Source organism: Larus michahellis, chromosome 4, assembly GCF_964199755.1.
Source record: "Larus michahellis chromosome 4, bLarMic1.1, whole genome shotgun sequence".
Taxonomy (NCBI): domain Eukaryota; kingdom Metazoa; phylum Chordata; class Aves; order Charadriiformes; family Laridae; genus Larus; species Larus michahellis.
Genome location: NC_133899.1, coordinates 91,669,723 through 91,690,824, shown reverse-complemented (window position 1 = coordinate 91,690,824; position 21,102 = coordinate 91,669,723). Strand labels below are relative to the sequence as shown.

General features: G+C 42.5%; 1 protein-coding gene and 1 long non-coding RNA gene across 9 annotated transcripts in view; one reads left to right on the top strand and one right to left on the bottom strand.

Moving 5' to 3' along the window:
• The window catches only part of CAPRIN1 (cell cycle associated protein 1), a 39,152-nt gene extending 22,936 nt beyond the window's left edge, over positions 1-16,216 (bottom strand). For 3 of the 8 annotated variants that reach the window (XM_074586384.1, XM_074586383.1, XM_074586386.1), the window contains exons 1-6: positions 15,913-16,041; positions 15,491-15,690; positions 5,181-5,243; positions 3,181-3,267; positions 617-855; positions 417-499 (exon numbers count right to left, since the gene is read on the bottom strand). In XM_074586384.1, the coding sequence (XP_074442485.1) occupies positions 417-499; positions 617-855; positions 3,181-3,267; positions 5,181-5,243; positions 15,491-15,688 (670 nt within the window). In that variant the 5' untranslated portion in view covers positions 15,689-15,690; positions 15,913-16,041. Of the gene's footprint in view, positions 1-416; positions 500-616; positions 856-3,180; positions 3,268-5,180; positions 5,244-15,490; positions 15,691-15,912 lie in introns of all 8 variants that reach the window. The other 5 variants (XM_074586387.1, XM_074586380.1, XM_074586381.1 and 2 more) reach the window with 4 other exon arrangements.
• LOC141742884 (uncharacterized) lies at positions 15,907-20,833 on the top strand. Its single transcript, XR_012586908.1, has 3 exons — positions 15,907-16,030; positions 18,939-19,086; positions 20,042-20,833. It is a non-coding gene; the product is annotated as an uncharacterized LOC141742884 (long non-coding RNA).
• The last annotated feature ends 269 nt before the right edge of the window (positions 20,834-21,102 follow it).

The following is a 21,102-nucleotide window of genomic DNA, read 5'->3' as shown; positions in this document are numbered from 1 at the left end:
AAACCAGGATGCTTTTTGCAGGAGACAAGGGGAAAGAGAACGTCACGCTAAACATGACCTAGTACATAAAGCAGCATGGCCTTATTATTGACAAAGCTCCTTGTTCACACACACATTTCCAGAAAACAAAGCATTGCTACTAAGCACCACCAGCAGCAGAATACTGCTGAAACAGCAGGAACAGACCAAGCTAAAATACTGAGTAACGCTGCATCAGGAAAAAAAAAAAAAATACACCACACAGTAAGCTCACACTTCAGTAAGGCACTGTTACAGTACAGCTAAGGTCTGAAAAAAAGTACCTGCTCTAAAAACTCAGAAAGTTAATTAACTGCCAAAGTTCTCTTCTATCAGACACTGTATTTTAGTTCAAGCAAGTTCAGTGCACTATCTCTTAATACAGAGACTATACTTACAGGTTGTTCCACAAACTGGTTTCTCCTTCCCTTCCAGTAAGTCCCACAGGTGAACAGATGCTTGCTCATACTGCTCATTCAACCTTAAAAAAAATAATTAGTAAGGGTTAATTTCTTACCAAGCCTTTAAATTACCACAGTACAAATATGTCCTTAACTGACTGACAATTATAAAGAAAAGTACTTTACTGCAAGCCTACCTCATGTTCATGTCTCGTTCGGGGTAAACTAGCTTGTAAAACTCATCCAGCATTGTCAGTTCCTCCTCTGTCAGTACTGGCACTCCATTTGATCCTTGTTTCAAGTCGTTGCGCACTTCGTCATCACCTAACTTGTCCAAAATAAACTGTAGCTCTAGCACAGTCTTTAAACGCTTCTGCTCAGCTTCTTCTCTCATCAGTTGCTCCCTGCGAGCTGTCTTTTTAATTGTTTTCTGGATCTGTTTAAAATGAAAAGAAATTTTAAATTGCTTGAACTTAGATTCTGTAGTGAACTCAGGGGAAAAAAGATAGATTTGAAATGTCTTTTATTGATGAGATGGATGTTGGTGTTGAACTGTCACTTATCAATCTACTATTACAGCAGAATAACCCATGAAATTTGAAGAATACGCAGTCAAAACCCTGCAAAGTAAGACAAACTTTAAAATCAATACCACAAATCATGTTCTTATTTGAAGCCTGTACTTCATGACTTACAAGCAGTTAAGTAGCTACAGTTACTATGTCTAAAGCTTCAGACACAAATGTGCCATTTCGAATACGGTCAGCTTGCTATTATCTGCTTCCTTTATGAATTATTGTGTAAACTCTTAAAGTGATTTTGATCTAGGTGAAAGTGCATAAACGTAAAAAATTAACTACCTTTTAAACATTATGGCTCTTTACAACTCCTGGCTTCCATAATTCAAAGGGGACTTACAGCAATTAGAAAAGGTCTACAGAGGAGGGCAAATCATATGATTAAGGGGATAGAACAGTTGCCTTCCGAGCAGAGCCTAAGACTTGGGTTCTTCAGTTTGGAGGAGTAAGGGATATCCAGTAAGGGTGGCCTTTCATAAAGGCCACAAAGGCCAGCAGATAACATGAACAGAGTGGTTATTCACCATATCCTGTGATAGCAGGAGGCATTCATTGAAACTAGTAGGAAATCAGCTTAAAACAGATAACCAAAACAAAAGTACTCTTGTTTCTTACACACCCTGGAAGAGAACTCACAGAATATTTTGCAATGAAAGGCTGGGGAGATAGACAGTATGTTTGAGGGGGAATGGATGACAGATAATCATCAGCCTTGTACTCTACACAGGGCCTTCTACAACTGCTGTCATAATGCTGGTCTAAACCTACAGGATGTTTCTTCCATTCTTATTTTTAATCCAAGCATCTAGCATCCAAAATTCAGCTTGCTCACTTTCTAACTATACAAATCCTTAATCATTTTTTCCAAAAAAATTAATGTGTTACAGCAACTTTCTCCATCTGAAGCATCTAAATTATTTTTTTTTTTTTTAAATCAAAGACATATCTTAACATAACTGTGTGATTACTAACTCCAGTCACAAAAAATTGCTACCAAGTTTGAAAGCAGAGCACCAATTTGTCACTCCTGGATTCACTCGATTCTTTTGGCAGTCAGCTGACTGGGGAAATATTTCAGGACAAACTCGTTCAAAGAAAGTTCTTCATTACTAATATTCCATAAACATACATGGAATCTGATGCAAGAAAAGCAAAGGAATACCTTGGCTTAGAAGCCTAGAAACTTACAGCCACACAGAATGTGAAAAGCAGTTTATAATGTGAGGATGCTGATGCCCTTCAAATTATCACATAGTCTGTTCACAAACTTAATACACTATTTAGACCAGTCTGCTGCACTAACATCAACTACACAATGAACTCTACCAATGTTGCTACTCTTTCCAAACTCATTAACTCTAACTTTATTACTGCATTTACAATCTTCCAGTCCTGTAGAATGGGTTACGCTTTCAGTTTGCCCCAGAATTAATTCTTCCTTGCAATGATACTGCAGAGGTCTAAAGTGCATCTTTTTGTTTGCAGCTCTTGGCACAAGAAACAAAGCAAAGCTGCTTATATAAGCGGAACTGTCTATTACAGTTTTAGAACTTATTCTTGATTCCACTGTTATTTTACATTCTTGATAAAACACCAACCCAAAAGATTACCTGGTATTACTAGTATTTAGTTAACATATCCTTTATGAAAATAGTATTATTCTTGTCCCATACTGCAGTTTCAGACTGTATTTGCAATTAAAAAGACAGAAAGAATCTGGAAAAATGAACCACGATGTTTTCAGTTGCTGAGACTTGATATCCTATAGCAATACTAAGAACTGAAAACCCTCAGCCACTTGCCAAAGAAGCAAGACTGAAATCTCCATTTTCCTTTAAGAAAGTTTTACTATTGGCAGTAAGTGGCTGATTATAACGTTGCATGACAGGCCTGTTTTGCCATCACACTGTTTTCAACAGTTGTGTTTTGTCAGAAAGTTACATTATTTTTGTTCCCATACATTTATGCAGTCCATCAGAAAAATATTTTAGATATAGTCTTCAGAAAACCTGACACGAACTAGTACACAGAGCAAAAGAGACAAACATACAAGACATCATGAGCATTTCATCTCTGTAAATAGAGGCGACCACTGCATCTAGTATTACCTAAAGACAGTTCAAAGCCTAAGTGTTTGGTATTGCAGTCAATAGCCCACATTGCACCACTTGCTCTTTACTTACGTCTTGGCTCAGAGCCATAAAACTCCTCTGCAGTTCTTTAGCAAATTCCAGATTATTTGTCACTTCCTGGTATTTTGACACCGCATCCTTAAAAAAAGAAAACACAAAAGTAAACCATCACAAATAGAACAAAATACATACTTCCAACAAAAAAGTTCCCACATTTTCAGTTCCTAAGCGAGACACAGCATCCCTGAATGGGACTGCCTGTAACAATGTAAGTCAAATTTTGATTTTCACTGGCCAAAATACTGAGAAGACTCGTGTATGTCTTTAGGGCCTCTAATTTTTTAGATAAATATGCTAAAGCATATGCCTATATATGCTCACATGCATTACATACTAGTTTAATGTTTGGCTTTAGCCAGTTTCTGGCAAAAACTAACTGGCAGGCCAGGGGAATGGGGGAGAAGAGTAATCTGGCAACTCAAAACTGCTCAAGAGAGAAATGTGTGAGAATTGATGCACTGTTACCTTCAGTCAGAGCCAAAAATCAAAATGCTACACAGACCATAATGTTCCCTTTTCCAGAAATCTGTATCATTTGCTATTTTCTTAAATCTAATATTCTGATTTGCACCAAAGCAATCCAAACTCCTTAACCCAACTTTGCAGTACTGAGAAATTACTGAGTCAGCACAGGGGAAAAAAAAAAAAAAAAAAAAAAAAAACAAACAGCTGAGACATTTACACTCCTGCTGTGACAAAATTAATAATGGATATGTTCTTGGTAAGAACAATTGAGCCAAAGATAAGGTAAGGTCCTACTTTTCTTTGAAAAGCAAGGAACATGAACTGTATGTGCTTTTTTTTCCCCTTAAGGATTTCTGTTTGTAATATAGCTGAGATACACGTATACACTGGATGATCTACAAAATTCATCATTCTTAGATGATTTGTAGAAGCAGAAGACAGAAGTGATGGTAACAAATAGTTCTGGTATTTCTCCAACCAAAAAAGATTTTATCTTTATGAAGTGTGGTAGTCAAGCTGTGGTCTTCATAAAACTAAATTCCTAAGTTCCCTCCTCAATATGAGATTTCAGTTCTCTTCCTCACTCAAATAGAAAACGTCTCATGGTTTATTTTCAAAATATGCCATTAAAAAATAAAAATCTACAAATCAGTGATATTTCAGTTTTTGGCTGTCACAGAAGAACCAAAGAGAAGCCTAGACAGATGAAAAGACCACATGGACCAAGGGAAGCAGCTAATTCTGTTAACTGTCAACAGCTGCAATAGTTGCTTTTGCTTCTTTTCCTTCACTCTTTTCAATGTTAAAAATCATCATCAAAATGTTGTTGATTACTGAGCATCTGGTAATCTAAGTATCATTATGCATGTTTGCACCATACAACTGAATTTAATTTGGTACTTGCTTTACATTTACTACAACTGGAAAACTGCTGTTGAGTCAGGCTCTACAATAACCTACTTGAAGTACCAGCCCAAACAAGGAGAGAGGCAGCACCCATCCAGTAAGCCCAGCTTATCTAGAGCGCCACATCTGCTGCACTGACAGCTGTGATATACACATGGAGCAGCTTATTTTCAGAGCCCTTCAAAACTTGGTCTAAGCTACATCTCTAACTAGACCGCACAGTATTTACAAGCTACCAAGTGACTAAGCTCCTGAAGATCTCCCCGGGCACATTTTCTGCAAAGAGAAGGATGATGTCCAGAGAACCTCTAAGGTATCATTTAGCACTTTCAACAGTCCTAGGTTATAACACGTGCCAGTTTTCACCACAGCTTATTTACAACCTAACCTCAACATACATAAAGCATTACAACACATTCATCCTACCCATTCCTTCAGTTTCTGATTAACAGAAAAATTGAGGTGTTCTAGGTAAAAAAAACTGAGGCCAAGCCAGAGCTCAGAAAAATCTAGCTTTTAACAAGGGGAAAGAGGAAGTGAAATTCATCCCTTCCTTCCCCACAAAGATCACAAAACAATTTAACAGAGATCTGGTTAGTATTTTTTTTTTTTCATTTTACCAGTTGATCTTGATTCAGACGTTCTCCTTTGTTCATTCGTTCCTGGTAATCATCAAGTTTGCTCTGAAAAGAAAGAAAAATGCTGTTATGAGGAGCCAAAATCAGGTTACTGCTTTTTTCTACTTGTGCTAACAAAATTAGGTACTGTAATATTACAGTCAACACGGACTCTAATACATTACACAAGCATGTGACTTATGTGGAAATAGCACCCAAGAAAATTTGTCTTCTAGGTTAAAAAAAAGTAAATATTTCCCCAAGAGACAAATATTTTAATGTTATTTGGCTACTACAATACATCTTCACAACCAGTCTTAATTTCAGAGGAAATATACATTCCCCTTAAAGGGGAGAGTGCTCTCAATGCACATTTCCTTCAGTACAAACAATAGAGCTGAACTCAGAACTGAGTCAGAGCTTATTTCTACTGTACCACTACAATACCAAAAACATGACTGCAAAAAAACCACTGTCAATGCTAATAAGATTCAGAACTGTAATTCTTTGTACTTGCATCAGTTGAGATAGTTTTAAAGAATTTAAAACAGTTTCTAATCCTTTGTGCAAGAATGCCCACCAACACAATACATATTAATAGCTCTAAAATATTTTTGTTCAAGAGCATTAAGATTTCTTTTTCATGGAGAGAACCTGAAAAAGGAATCATTAGGTTAATTTTCAGCAGGAATGGTCCTCTAATCTGCTTAAATGCAAAACCACGCAAAACACTGACATTAGCCAAAAGCAGGCAAAACATGCATGCCAGAAGCGACAAAGAACCTACAGGTTAAGTAAAAAGTCTGTAAGAATAACATAACTAACTATTAAGCTCTAAGCTTTCACCGTTTCTGTATTATCACATATGCTTGTATTTTTTATGAAATCTACCTTGGTCTTATTAAAAAAGCCATTAAAATGAGTCCCTAACAATTATCTTCCCAATCTCAATCTAGCACAACAACATGAAAAGGAACGCAAACAGAAAGACTCAATTAATTTTGAACGTAAAATAATTAAAGCCCTGATGCAACCACTGTTCCAGAGTTTATAGTTGCCACAGAACGACGGGGGGGTTTGCTGGTGGTGGGTTTTGGGGTTTTTTTACTACTTCTGTTTCAGGACATTTCAGTTAAAATATTTTACTGATATTTTTCTAGCTAATTCAACTTCTATGCTCAATTTCAGGCCTTCTGGAAAGATCAGAGTCTGTAAGACAGTTTAACAAGAAAGCTTCTCTTACAAAGTATTTGATGCCCAGTATCACTTACTGGAACATGTAATCACCCTTATGAGACTTGGTCCTTTTGATGTCAGATAGCACCAACACTATTTCTTTGACAATCCTACAGGTTAGATTTAACATTTAACTACTTCATATTTCAGTGTATCAGAGGCAGTAATAGCCTAGGAGAAGTCAAAGAAGAACTTCCTGAGCTCCAAAAATATATTACTGGGAATTTCATGCTGGGGAAGGACACTAGCAGAGTAACGGTTGTCAAATGCAGCGGCCACAGTTGGCACTACATTAAAAAAAAAAAATACCCCTGAAAAGCATTTGGCATATTGGAAACCTACCACAACAGGAAATAAGGTCATTTTACTCCTATACATACGTATTTTAGAATAGATGAGGACGTGGTTGGACAATCACAAAAGTAGTTTTCGTGATTTAAGAGGTCGCAGCTGAGCTGTGAAGTCTAAAAGGGAGGGTAAAGAGCTCAAACACTGCAGTGCCCCAGTGCGAAGCCAGCCAGGTTAACTGGAGCCTCCGCTGCTTAAGGTAGTTTAAATCCTACAATGAACTGGCTTTGCAGACAAATTTTTAAAAGTTCCTGCTTGCTCAAGCCACTTACTCCCATGCTGCAGATTACAATTCCCTTGGTCACACTGATGCAATTGTTTGTGAGGCCGTGCAGTAATGCTAATATGGGACAGTTTAAACAGTGCCTACAAAAATGCATTTTAAAAAACCCCCCCGATTTCTGTGATGCCATTTCCAACACAAACCCGTAAACAATAACATCAGTAAACCAAACGGGACAGAACATCAAATCCTAGGAGAACACTACTTAGATCAACTTTGTTGAAGAAACATGTATTGCAAAATTATGCTGCAAAACACTCACATAATCCATTTTGGTGACTAAGGGCATAAGGGAGGGAAGAGACAAAAATATCCCAAATAACTACAACTATTTCTGCATAATTTTCCCATTCAGCCTTACTTCACCATGGTTGTTATCTTCAGATTAAGCACATTGCAATAATATATTCAAACAGCGAATAAGTTTTTCTTAAATGGTCAAATATTCTTAGGTCTAATGTAAATGCTTTGCTCATTTTTATTCAGCAATTTATCAACTAAAAACCAATGGGTAGTATGTCTAACCGTTAGGAATAGAAGAAAAGTTACTTCTCACTTTTTGTTCCTTAGTAACATTCATATCAGAAAGGTGGAAGCAGAAGAAAGAAACCCCTTTCAGCTGCAATGCAGAGGACAAGCACATGTGTATTTAGTTACATGCTATCACAAAGATTCCAAATGCCAAGCAAGCATTTTCCTATCATCCCAAAGACACTGTAAAATCCAAATGCTGCATTAGACAAAAATATTAAGGAAGCAAAATGCTTTCTTTTCAATCTGTACCGTCAACTTGCAGCAATCTAAGAGCAGCATTAGTGCTGTAAAGTAACTGCAGTAAAATTTCTGCTTAGCAACCTACTGCAGTGTCTGCAAGAGGTGAAGATCTTAATTTTACCCGCCCTTACACAACTTCATCCTCACTCATCATGGATCTACATCTTGAAGTATAAAAGCCAGACCAGCAGAAAAAAACATGCAATAATCAAGTGGCAAAGCGAGCACACAAATTGTCTATTAAACAGCTCATGAGTCAGCAGACCCCAGCTCTGCAGACAGCAAGCCACCGTGCTTCAGCTCTTTTTCCACCAAGACACCTGAAGTATTTTGGAGTTCCCTAAGAGAAAAGCACTATACACAGGCTACTGGGGGGAAACAGGGAGAAGGCCGCATTGTTCATTGCTTAAATATGCCCTAGATTTTATTTTGATAGGAATACGAAATCGAGTTACTTTATGGTAACAGATACCTTCCCCTCACACTCAAGTTCTCATTACCGTCTCTGAATTGCCTCAAAAACACCATCCCAAAGTGAAAAAAAAACGCAGTTACATGACACTAGCTTCAAAAACAATACCGGTTTTAAAATGCCTGACCACTCAGCTGTGCTGTTACAGTAATTTACAGTGCTGTGCTATAAACTAGACCACTGGAATGATCTGATTAAAAATAACCCTTAAAAAAAGGGGGCCAGGAGCAGGAGGGAGGTGCTATATTTAACCACATAATTTCAATGGTATGTTTTATACCAGTTACAGAGGCACAAGTGTATATGACAAGCCGCAAGGCGGAAGGGGAGTGGGTAACCTCTTCAACCAGCTGGAGTAAACATTTTGTACTGCACACTTCGCTACAAGCAAAGAAAAGATGGAGGAGACTACCGCAAGTCTGTTTTCTGAGATCTTTCAAAAAACACGTTATCTTTTTAACAGCATTAAGCAATTAAGATAATCCAAAATTTAAAATAGCTCCATTATATGCTTCCCGCTGAAGCAAAAGAAAAGCCAAGCTAGAAAACAGAAGTTTATTAACCTGTTTAACATTTGTACATTGTAATTTATTCACCCTCCATCATCTCCACGCTCATTCATCAGTTTAATTTCTCAGCAAAGATTGCACAGAAATCACTACAAAATAAAAATAAAAAAATAAAAAAATAAAACCCACCAGTCTTCCCATTTCCTCAGAAAAACAGGCAGAAAAAAAATATCAAAAAGGTAAAACACTTAAACAGGAATGAAACATGGATGTTCAGAACATCTCAAAAAAACCTCACAGCTCTCATGTTCACTGTCAGGGTTCACTTCCTCTCATATCTACATACCTAACAGAAGTCCCAAGAAGCTGTTTCAGTCCTGAGTTATAACCAAGAACACGTAACGAAGCATTTACATCAATACTCTAGAACACAAAACACTTACCGGTCTTCTGTTTAAGCTGAATTAATTTTTAAAATAACAACTGTAAATATTCTTGCGGGTTTTTCCCCTAAAGTCTGTCAGTTTGACAGTTTAGAAAAAAATACCTTTCTTAGTTTTTAAGCAGGTGATAAAGACATACCGATTCTGAGACTGCAGTCTCACGACCATCTCGCCCCAGAGGACACTGATCACAAAGGGGTATTCTCCTGCTCCCCACGTGCCAGCAGGGACAGCCATATGGCCAGGCTGACAGCTGGGGCAGGGGCCTGATCCCACCAAACACTCAGCCACAGGGATACGGGACCCACTCCTTCCCAAAGAAACGCAGAATCCACGGGTGTGTGCAACCTTCACAGTGTACACCTTTTAAACTCAGATGCATCGACTACAGAGAAAAAAACTGCTTCTTCCATAACCTGGACTAAATTAAGCCACAGATGAGTGTAACTCCTAAAAGTTTTGGTGGCTGCATATATGTGTTCTCTTTCCAAATCGCCATACAGTATTCCCTATAGACACTATGAATCTACAGGTAAGTTGACTACACAGAGAGACCTAGATTTTGTTCTACTCATCATTAACATTCAAAGTGAGTTACTTTCTCAACAGCAAGTAAATTCTAGAACATAAACTGGGTTCTCCCAACACATTCTGCAAATCTTTCTCTTCTGAAAGAACAAGAAAGGCATCAACCAAACATCAAAACAGCATCTGAAAAAACTTAAATAACTAGATCTTTCACAGCTCGTAGGAGTCATCACGTATCTAGTTATATGAGAAATAATCCCTATGCTACATAAAAGTTAAAAACAAAACAGAGCAAGATGAAGCCAGAATCACAGAATCGGACAGTTGGAAGGGACCTCTGGAGATCATCCCCTCCAACCCCCTGCCAGAAAAGGGTCACCTAGAGCAGGGGGCACAGGAACGTGTCCAGGTGGGTTTGGAATGTCTCCAGAGACGGAGACTCCCCCACCTCTCTGGGCAGCCTGTGCCAGGGCTCTGCCACCCTCACAGCAAAGAAGTTCCTCCTCGTGTTGAGATGGAACTTCCTATGGTCAAGTTTGTGCCCGTTACCTCTTGTCCTGTCCCTCGGCACCACTGAGAAGAGCCTGGCCCCATCCTCCTGACACCCACCCTTTCAGTATTTATTAAGTGTTGACAAGATCCCCCCTCAGTCGTCTCTTTTCCAGGCTGAAGAGACCCAAATCCCTCAGCCTTTCCTCATAAGAGAGGTGTTCCAGTCCCCTCATCTTGGTAGCCCTTTGCTGCACCCTCTCCAGCAGTTCCCTGTCCTCCTTGAGCTGGGGAGCCCAGAACTGGACACAGTACTCCAGGGGCGGCCTCACCCGGGGCAGAGCAGGGGGGGAGGACGCCCTCCCTTGACCTGCCGGCCACACTCTTCTTGATGCACCCCAGGATGCCATTGGCCTTCTTGGCCACAAGGGCCCATTGCTGGCTCATGGTCATCCTGTTGTCCACCAGGACTCCCAGGTCCCTTCCCACCGAGCTGCTCCCCAGCAGGTCACCCCTAACCTGTCCTGGTGCAGGGGGTTATTCCTCCCCAGGTGCAGCACCCTACACTTGCCCCTGTTGAATTTCATAAGGTTCCTCTCTGCCCAAGTTTCCAATCTGTCCAGGTCTCTCTGTATGGTGGCACAGCCTTCCGGTGTGTCAGCCAGCCCCCCCTCAGCTTTGTGTCATTGGCAAACTTGCTGAGGGTGCACTCTATCCAGTCATTGATGAATATATTGAAAGTACCAAACACCAATAACGTGACAGATAAACCTGCTTGGTTTTTAAGATACAAAGCTTGGTTATACAAAACTGCTATCAAAAGAGCTTTTAAAGAAAGATTTGGGCTTTCAATACAGTTTCAAACGAATTCTACAATTTCTTGGTTTCAAAATCACGTTTTATTTCCAAAGATAAATTTGAAACCAAGCTTCATAAGGACAGTTTCTGGAGACACTCACAAGCCTTGAACATCCGAGTGGCCCAAATAATGGTGCAAAAGCACTTAAGAGTGGTGCTACTGATGGGCAACTAGAAGCGTGGTGCTTCCCTGCTATCATTAGCTGCACCTACCAGAATAGAAATCTGATCTCAGCTCTTACTATAGGTTTGCAACTGTCTCCCCTATGGGAAACCCAACACAATATTCAACCAACTCAGATTAACTTGACACATCCATCTACTGTTCCAGTGAAAATTCTTGTGCGATAATGACAGAGGCACGTTTTAAGTATTCATTTTTCAACCCAGTCAGGATTACACTTATTTGAAAATTCAGAGATGGGCTGATAAAGCCACAGCATCTAAGCTACCAGTTATAGCTAAAATGTGCCATCTTTTTAACCCTGTAACACCAAGCTCAAGTAATGTCAAGTAGTTTAAGCTAACATGTTTACTTCATCTTTATGGTTGTCCAAGAATAATAATCTTTGTGACCACCTGCCCATACCTTAAACCATGTTGGCAAATGAGAGATTTTGTCCCTCTTACAGAACATTTGGTTTTAAAAACTGTTTTTACATAGCTCATGCTACATTACACAAGTTGAAAGCAAAAATAGCTTGTTTTTTTTCAGTCATTGTATCAAGACATGAGTTCTATCTAGATTCCAATTGGCTTAATTTGGAAAAGTTTTTCCCTCTAAAAACCAAAAAGCGGAAGAGGCAGGGAGAAGAAAATGCAGGTCTTACTGAAGTATTTTCTCCCAGGGAACCTGGAGAACTGGTAAGATTCTAACCTCAGGTGCCCAACAAAAACCTAGAGGAGTTCATGCAACTTTTAAATTAAGTAATCTTGTCAACATATACTCAAGTCTCTTTGAAGGTCTTGTAGAGAAAATACCCCTTCAGTCACCCCCTCCCACGCACGAATATCTAGTCATCTAAGAACAGAGGAAGAAAACAAGATAGCACTCCTATCATTTCCAAACATAAAGAGATGAAGAGAACACAGACATTTTCAGGCCATGTTTTCACATGCATTTATGAACAGCAATTCAAATTATCCTAGTCCCTTTTAATACATTATTCTTTCAAATAATGAGGTCACTTTCAGTAACAGAAAATGAAAGCATAACCAAGAATCTAATACCCCTAGTTTATACAAAAACATTTAAAATAGTGTAGTACTAAACTCTAAATATTTTGATTTGAAATTGTGTGCTGTTATTTTGATGGCCACATCATGTTATCCTCAGAGTTTAGAAGGAAACATGACACTAAATAATTAACTTCAGAAATTCTAATTTTGTCATAAGGAACGACCTTTCCTCAACTAAAAGCTGCACATACCATTTAAAACCTAAGTGGTACCTCTTTATGGAGCAGTTCTTTTTCATCCTTCAAAAGCACGTGTCTAAGTCAAAAATATTTTTGTATTTGTTCTCAAATACAAAGCTCTCAAAATCATCTCTACTGGCCTTTGTTATCAGCTGCTGATAAAGAAAGGATTAAATGTTCAACTAAGCAGAACTTTTCAGTGAAATTTACTGTATTTTTCACCCAACCCTGCCTGTGCAGTATGCAGTACAATTTTGCTTTCTGGATAATTAAAAAAAAATAATTCTAGTCGAAAGATTCAAAATACAGGAAAAAGCCATTAATTTGTGTACTTAAGTAAATTTATCAAGTAATAAAATAAAAATACCAATGTCCAAGTGTACAATAAGCTTTGTTTTCAGGACCCTAATTGTTCTCTTTATTAAAGAATGTAGATTAACTGAAGAACTGTTGATTCCCCCAAGGTAGAGGCTTGAGACCACAAATTCTGCTTTCATACACCAACGACAATATATCACGACTTCTATAACATTTACATGAGAGTCCTACCTCAGTAAGTTTCACAACTTCTTCAGCCCATAAAGTTTGAACTTTTAATTCATCTGTGTGAGAACCCACCTAGCTTTTCTTCTTCAAGAGCTAGCCTTTGCCTTTTCTTTTTCAAGCCCGTGCTGCCTAGCACTGAATACCTCAAAAAGAGATGCCCTAAGTAACTTTAACGGAAGATCTTTCAACAGAAGCCATTTCCAGAAAAAAAAGGGGCTTTGTCCCATTTTCACTTGCCACGACACCAATTACAGAAAGTCGTGACAGCAGCCACAGACATACACACAAAAAAAACCCCAAACCCCAAAACCTAGGGCCTTTTTGAGACCAGCACCGCTAATTTTCACTCTCTTCTGCCAGAATAATAGCCTCCCACATATCCTTCTAACTTAAGATTCTACGAAAGTAGACCAAAAGTCCAAATAGAATGGAATGGCTAGTCCAAGTGTAAATTAGGCGTAAATTATTTATTTTAAAAGGTAAATAAAAACACTACTAGAAAGGAAAGCTGACCCGCACAGCAACAGGAGCGTGCTCATCCTCTTTATTACTTCGAAGTACAGACTAGATCAGAAAAATGTTCACCTGCTAATTCTAGTTTTTATAATATGCATTTTGGAAACCACACAAAAATATTTTTAGAGTATTTTTGTGTATGCTAGATACAACAATCATTTCAAACCATTCTATTTTATTGAAACAACTAGAGACGAACACAAAGATCTGCATTCTACTCAAGTTAATGACCAGTGCTCTTGTGTGTGTGCACGTTTGTACATATTGATGACAAGTTTCAGACATTTTGTCTTATCTATACACAACAGCATTCAGAAAAGGATCAATAAAAGATCCTCCAATTATAAAACTTAATTTAAAAAGCTCCTGGCTTGCTGCTTTTTGTAGTTTCATTTTTAAAAAACAGAAAAACCCAACACTCATTTTTTTAAGTGGGAAACTATGCTTTGTGCATATTCTCAGGTAATGTACAGTGTGTTTCACCCTCAACTCACCTGTACAGACTAATTTACTGCTAATGGATCCACCTCCTGCAAATATAGAATACTAATCTATACTACTACGATCTGAAGCGGTAGTTAAAAAAAATGAAGAGTAATTGTGCTTATTGACTTTCAAGAGCAAGAAGAGATTTAGAGCTTCAACACAGGCATAAAATTGTTTTTTAGTATTCCCTAATTTTAGCTTGGTAGTCTAGTGTTTTAAAGCAAGTCTTTAGGCTGTGTGTGTGTTAATACTTTTCTGAGGGACACCTCATGCTCTGGAGGTTGGAAAGCCCTCTGAGGCTCATTTAATCTAGCAACACAGAGCACTGAATGGGTGCCACACAAACCGTACGCAATCACAACACCCTTTTTTCCCCTCTTCTGTCACAACTCGAACCGTCCAAGGACCACGGGATTTAGCAGCTTGCTATTTCTAAAAATAACTCCTTAAAGGCCGCTTCCAGCTGACCTAAGACTCCCAACGGGGGGAGGTGAGCTTAAGGCGATGAAAAAGGAGAGATGAGAAAGCCCTGGGTGGGGTGGCCGGCGGCCCCCGGCTTTGTGCGGGCTGCTGGCACAATGCAGTTCCGCCGGAGAGGCTGGGGCTGCCTCCGCCGCCGCCATGTTAGCTCCCGCCTCCATGTGCACGGGCTCTGAGGGGACCCCGCCGCCCCTCAGCCTCTCCCCCCGCCTCAGCTCACCCCTCCGGGGCGGGGAAGGGGGAACGCTCCCGCGGGTGGGGTTTGGTGGGGGGGAAGGAGGGAAATGAGGGAGCCGTTCCCCGCGGCGAGGCGAGAGCGGGGCTGGGCAAGGCCCCGCCGAGGGAAACAAAAGGCGGAAGGGGGTGGGGGGGAAGGGAGCCGCGCCGCCGAGGGGGTCTCGCCGAGCCTGGAGGGGGCCGTGGGCTACGGGGCTGGAGAGGGGCGGCAGCAACAACCCCTCCGGCCTCTGCCCTCCGCCGCTGCTGCGGCGGGGGGGAGGGGGACGAGCCCGGCTGGCTCCCGGGGCGGCGGGAGAGGGCGGCCGACAGAAGGGGCCAGGGGACCCCCGAAAGGGGAAGGGGAAAGGCCGGTAGAGAGGCGTTCGCCCTTCTGGAACCTTCCAGCGGGCGGCCCCTGGGGGCGACGGTGGGAACAACCCGCGCAAGGCCACAGGCTCCCTCGCCCAGGGAGCAGGAGGGCACGGCCGAAGGGACCGGCTGCCGCCTGTCCGGCACAAGGAAGAGAAAACAAATTAAGATGGGGCGGTTCAACGTCCCCTCAGCCGGCCTGACGGCGGGGGCAAGGCTGGCCAGAAAGCGGGGGTCTCCCGGGGTGAGGGTGGCCGACCGAGGGGCCTGGGGCCGACCCTCGGGGCCTGGGAGGGGGGGACCGGTCATCCCGCGTCCGCCGGGGAGAGGAAATCGCACCTTTTTCTTTTCCAGGTTGCGCAGCTTTTTGTCGATCACGCCCAGGATCTGCTTCATGGCCTCGGTTTGCACCGAGGTGATGCTGCCGCCCGATGCCTGCGGGGCGGCCGCCGCTGCCGCCGCCGGGGCTGCCTCACCGCCCGGGCCCGCTTTCCCGCTGCTGCTGCTCGCCATAGTGCTGTTGGTAGCCGAGGGCATCTCTGTGCGAGACGGGAGAGAGAGAGACGCAGGGAGGAGAGAGCGAGGGCGCGTTACGGGGGAACGGGCCGCCGGAGGGGACACGCGGGAGGGCGGGCGCGCGCGCACACACACGGCCGCTTCCCCACGCCCAGGCCCCGCGCGCGCGCGCTAACGCGCGCCCCCGCGCATGCCGCACCTGCCGGCGCGCGCCCGCCCACCCACCCACCCACCCACCCACCCACCCAATTAGATTGTGGGGCGGTCACGTGAGCGGGCAGCCTCGCGCCGCGCTCCGGCAACGGTCATTCCCCTCAGCTCGGACCCGCTGGTGTCCGGCGGGGCCGCGCCATCCTCCTCACCGTGAGTGGCCCGGGGGAACCGGGAGGAGGGGCGGGGGGAGGAACTTAGCGCGCCGCGCTGCCGCTGTAGGAATGGCCGCCTCAGCCGACTACCGGCCCCGCCGCCCGCGCTGCGCCCGCTACCGCCGCGCTGCTGAGGGGAGAGAGCGGCGGCGCGCACGCCCAGCGCGTAAGGCGAGGCGGGCGCGGGAGCGAGCGGCGCGGGGTCCTGACCGCTGGCGGCTGTCCGCGGAGGATGCCTGAGACCGCCTGCTGGTGCGCTTTGGGCTCCTCTCGGGCGGGTCTTTCAGGCGGCGCGGCGGGCGCCTAAGCGCCAGACACAATAGGCGGGCGGGGCAGCTTGCCTCAGGACTCCGCCCGCCGATGCCGAGGCGGGTCTGCGGGTCCGCGGGTCCGCACCGGGTTGGGACCCATTGTGGGGTTGGCCCTGCCTTCCCTACTACTCCCCCGCTGGGTTGCGCCTCCCGTGAGACCGACCAGCGGCGTCGGGCTGGTGGTGGGCGCCCCTGAGGAGCGGGGCGCTGCCGGGCTCTGCCTCGCTGAGGCGATGAGACGCGGGGGGGAGTCGCCCCGGAGCCGGGGCCGTCGCACCGCTCCCGGCAGAAGCAGGGCTTCAAAACATGTTTTCTGTGTATTCACGCCTTTAAGGCACGTCCCTAAAACTGTGGGAGGGTTCCGGAGAGGTGGCGTGCCACGGGTGTAATTGGGACTTAATAACTGCGTTTCAGTCACTGGAAACAGTTGCCTCATTTGTCTTTCATGCTGCCGTTTGCGTTAGAGGTACCTGCATCTGTCTCAGAATACAGCCCCTGAAGACTACACAACATCGCTTAGTTTAGTTTTACACGTTTTTGTGACGCAAAGCTGCACTGCGTCTAGCTAGCACTTGCTGAACATTTACTTCCATGCTGGCAACAAATAATATTATTTAACTTAAAGACATTGTACTGAAATAGCATCCGGTTTTCTATGAAGTAAAGGAAATTTTTTAGTGAATACTATGCCATTTTAGTGAAGTACAGCTTGGAAATGCAATGTCACTGCCTTCAGCGGGCTAGGGAGCTAGCATTGGAAAGGGTTTGCTATTTATTCAGTTGTCTTTCTGGAATTAATGGATGGAAGACTTCTGGAAGATAAGGCCCTGGAAGTTCAATGCCCAGTAACTGCAAATTGGAGATGGAATTTTGGTTTGTAATACCAGTTTAAGATTATATTTCTACCATTGTTTTTTAAAGCTGAAGTTTTCTTGTATCTGTTTAATCACAGATCCACACAATCAATTACATTAACACAAGGAAAAGTGCAGTTTCTTGAATAACTGGGCCAACCTAATGATTCTCCACACCAAAATAGAGATGTCTCATCAGCCTTCCTCACCAAACCACTGCACACAATTGCACAGGCCTTGCCCTTGGTTCCATTCTGATTCTTGCTTCCCAGGAGTTAATTCCAGTTGATAATCCAGCAAGAAACTGTTTTTTGACCTCATGCTGTAGAAGTTAACTTCGGTCAGATTTTTTTTAATTCATTCCATCTGTACATATTGCTTCCTATACTTTTCATGTATGCCTTCATTTTCCGTAGCAGCTCAATGCGTTGTCACTTTGTATTAGATTATTTGCTTTCCAAATCACCTCTTTTTGCATAACAGGTTATAAAACAAGTATAAGAAATCACCCACCCCAATTATTTCAGTTGAATAAATGAAGTATAAAAGAAATATCTTCAAATATTGAAAGTCCGTTTCTTTTCACTATTCCCCAATAATTTTTTTTAAATATATTTACAATATTTATTTTTTATGCGTTTACTTCTCTAAGCCCCTCACACAGGTGTTGAAATCTCCTTTTTCCCAAGTCAAATGCGGTTTCTTCGTGAGCATGTGAAGCAGATTGAGGCTTTGTGACCACAATATATGATGCTTTGAAATAATATGAAATTGTTTCATCCATTCCTATTCATTTCTCCTTTTTGTTACATTGCCGTTGCAATTCTGCATAAACTCTGGGCACTCAACAGTTTAGGCAAGTGTTTCGGCTAAGATGTAGGATCCTAGTTTGTACTCAAAACCGGTATTGCTGAGGAACTAAAAAAAAAAAAAAAAAGTGGAATAAAAGGGAAATCAGAGCTGATGGGAGAAGTTGTAGCAATAAATTAAGAATACATTTTGGACCAGAATAAAGCCCTGGTCTTGATTCTTCGTGGGACAGCATAGCACAAAATAGCAAATGTTCATGGTCTCAAAAAAAAAAAAAAGTTAGAAATGCTGCTCCTGAGAGCAGTTATTACTTGAGATTACATGAGCAATAATTACATGACAATTACTGCATCAAAGCTCTTCATAATTACACTGGATGCTGGTTTGGTTAGCCAAAGATGGGATTGAGACTACTGCTAAATTTACATGCTAAAGCATAAGTAACTATAAGCAAAGCATTAAGTACTTACCTTACACAGGGGCTGCAAAAGGAGGACTTTCATATTATACTTTAAAAAAAGACTTGTTAATTTAGCCTTACTAAATTCATGTAACAGATTCTTACCATAACACAGCGACTTTATACCAAAAATACCTGTCACTGTTGTATTATAGCATAATTCACTGTCAGTACTGTGCTGCAATCCCTCTGCGTCGGCTCCGTACCGGATCTCCGGACCATTCCGCAGTCTCTTGGAGCAGCCCGGGAACAGCTGAAGTACGCGTGGTTCCCTAGTCTGTGCTGACTTTAGAAGTAAAACTTCCATACTTCCAAAATTCACTCAAAAATAACTTTCACACCAACAAACTGTAGTGCATAGTCAATCTCAACTCTTAAAACATCTCTTAGTACTTAATGTGCTCATAATTTTAGGCAGGTCATGCTGTCATATATTCATCTACCTCTTTCATACTTTTCCTCAAAAAACAGTGACCACAAATGCGTTGTACTTCTGTGCCAACAATATCGATCATCAATGCCTGACAGTGAAAACCCTACATAAGAATTCCCCACCCTCAAAGAAGAGTTGAGACCTCATCCTCTTTACTTTAAGGAAGTGTTGAACCGCTTCTGATATGTGAGTAAGCTTTATCCTGGCAACCTCTAGCATGACAAACTTGTAATTAGCATGTGGGTCCCAACTTTTACATTTCTGAGAGGTAAGTACCCCTGTAGTTACCACGTGTGGTATGATCTCCCTGTAAATCTGGATTCGGGTCTCTCTGCCTTTGACTCCTTTGATGTTAGCTAGCTGGTTGAAATCACACTTCTGCATAATTATGGTGCAGATCAAATCTTCTTATTTGTAGGGAGCTGGCTTTGTATTTCATGTTTGTGAGCTGTGTAAATGAAGGTCAGGTCTGGAGTTTGGACTCATATTTGTTTAGTCACTGTAGAAAGGCAAAAGAGAGAAAGTCCCCCCAGCAAAAGCTTATGTAGCACTCCCAGAAATGTCAACCTTTTAGACCACAAAACTGCTCAAGATGTGGGAGGCCTCCACCTCCCTGACAGCAGTGTGGGATCCAGATTTAGGAGACACTTAGCTTTGCTTTTCATGTTCCAGGGGAATACCTCCCATGCTGCGTTTTCATTCATCATTATTTTTATCAGCTGCAATTGGAAAGTCTGAATACATCTTTTCTGTTGTTTCTTGGTTTTCAGCCCTCAGAAGGGCAAAACCTGAGATACATGTATTTAAAATGCACATAACCAGCAAGTTACACAAAGAAGAAGGTGGAGGGGAAGAAAGTCTTAAGCTTATTGGTGTAATTGGGGCTCAACTATTGTATAAATATTCTGTGGGGACATAAAACCTGCTCACTGAAGTATTGTCTCAGGCAGGGTTTTTCTGATCCTCCTTTAGATAACTTTTTTTACCCCTGACACACCTTCCCAGCCCTTTCCATTTCAGATTTCCTCCCTTTGCCCTCTTGCTCGGGGATTTTCGACCAAGACAAGCCTTGCCGCTCCCTCCAGGGAAAATCCTGCCGGGAAGTACTATCAGTCCCCCTGCCCCGTTGTTCTTTCTCCAGGTAAAAAAGAAGAAAAAGAAAGGAAGAAAGGAAGAAAGAAGATGGCTACTTCCAAGCAAGAGTGAGGTCTCATGTTAGTTCTTTGTAAGCTCCAAGGATGAGCTGTGTCTCCCTGCAGCTCTGCCTTGCTCTGACTATTCCTATGCAGGCAATGAAAACAGACAAATGGAGACATGTTCCTGTCTCCCTAAACCTGTGTTGAGGGGTATTAGTTGTTTAGCATAAATAAGTTTTAATTAGAATAAATCACTTAGGATTATAATAGGATTATAATATGGTGTGATTTGTGCTGCTTGCTTAGCTTTACTTAGCATGAGTAGCTAGATTTGCTGAAGCCTAGGCCGTGATAGAGTGATTTTTCGTCATAATTTTTCTAGCAGCTGGTACAGTGCTGTGTTTCGTCTTCTAGCATGTGGAAGTGTTTTGATACCACACTGATGTTTTGGGATTGTTTTTCCCGAGTCTGGGACTCTTCAGTTTTCCATGTTCTGCCAGGGAGCGCAGGTGCACAAGGACTGTAAACCAGAAGATAAGGAGGCTCCAACCCTTGGCTGAAACTGCAGATCAGCAAGATGAGAGCCTGCCTGCCTGGACACAGAAAAAGAACCCAATTAGATCTTAGAAGACTCCAGACCAAAAATCACCATTGGACTAAAAGACATGTGGACAGCACATGAGGGGCGGGTGTACGGATCACAAAGGTCCCGCTCTTTGGAGACACCCAGCCGGGGTGGTTCTTGCTGCTGTATCTTCCAATTAATTTAATTATTTTATAAAATCTGATGCCTGAGACTCTGCTGTGGGAAACCTAGGCTCAAGCCTGAAGAAGGAGGAAGCGCGCTTGAAAGTAAGAGAGCGTGTGTGTGTGTGTGTGTGTATGCGTGCGACACCTCGAATGGTGTGTGAATGCTCGGGCAGCAGCTTCTCCTTTTACACCTGGTACCCCAGCCCTGGGTCCTTCCAACTTCAATTCTGCAAGACAGCAACCAGTCCTGCATCTCACCAGCTTTCCCACCCTGTTGATACGTTCTCTCCTTCCCCAAAGCAGGAACTCTGACCCA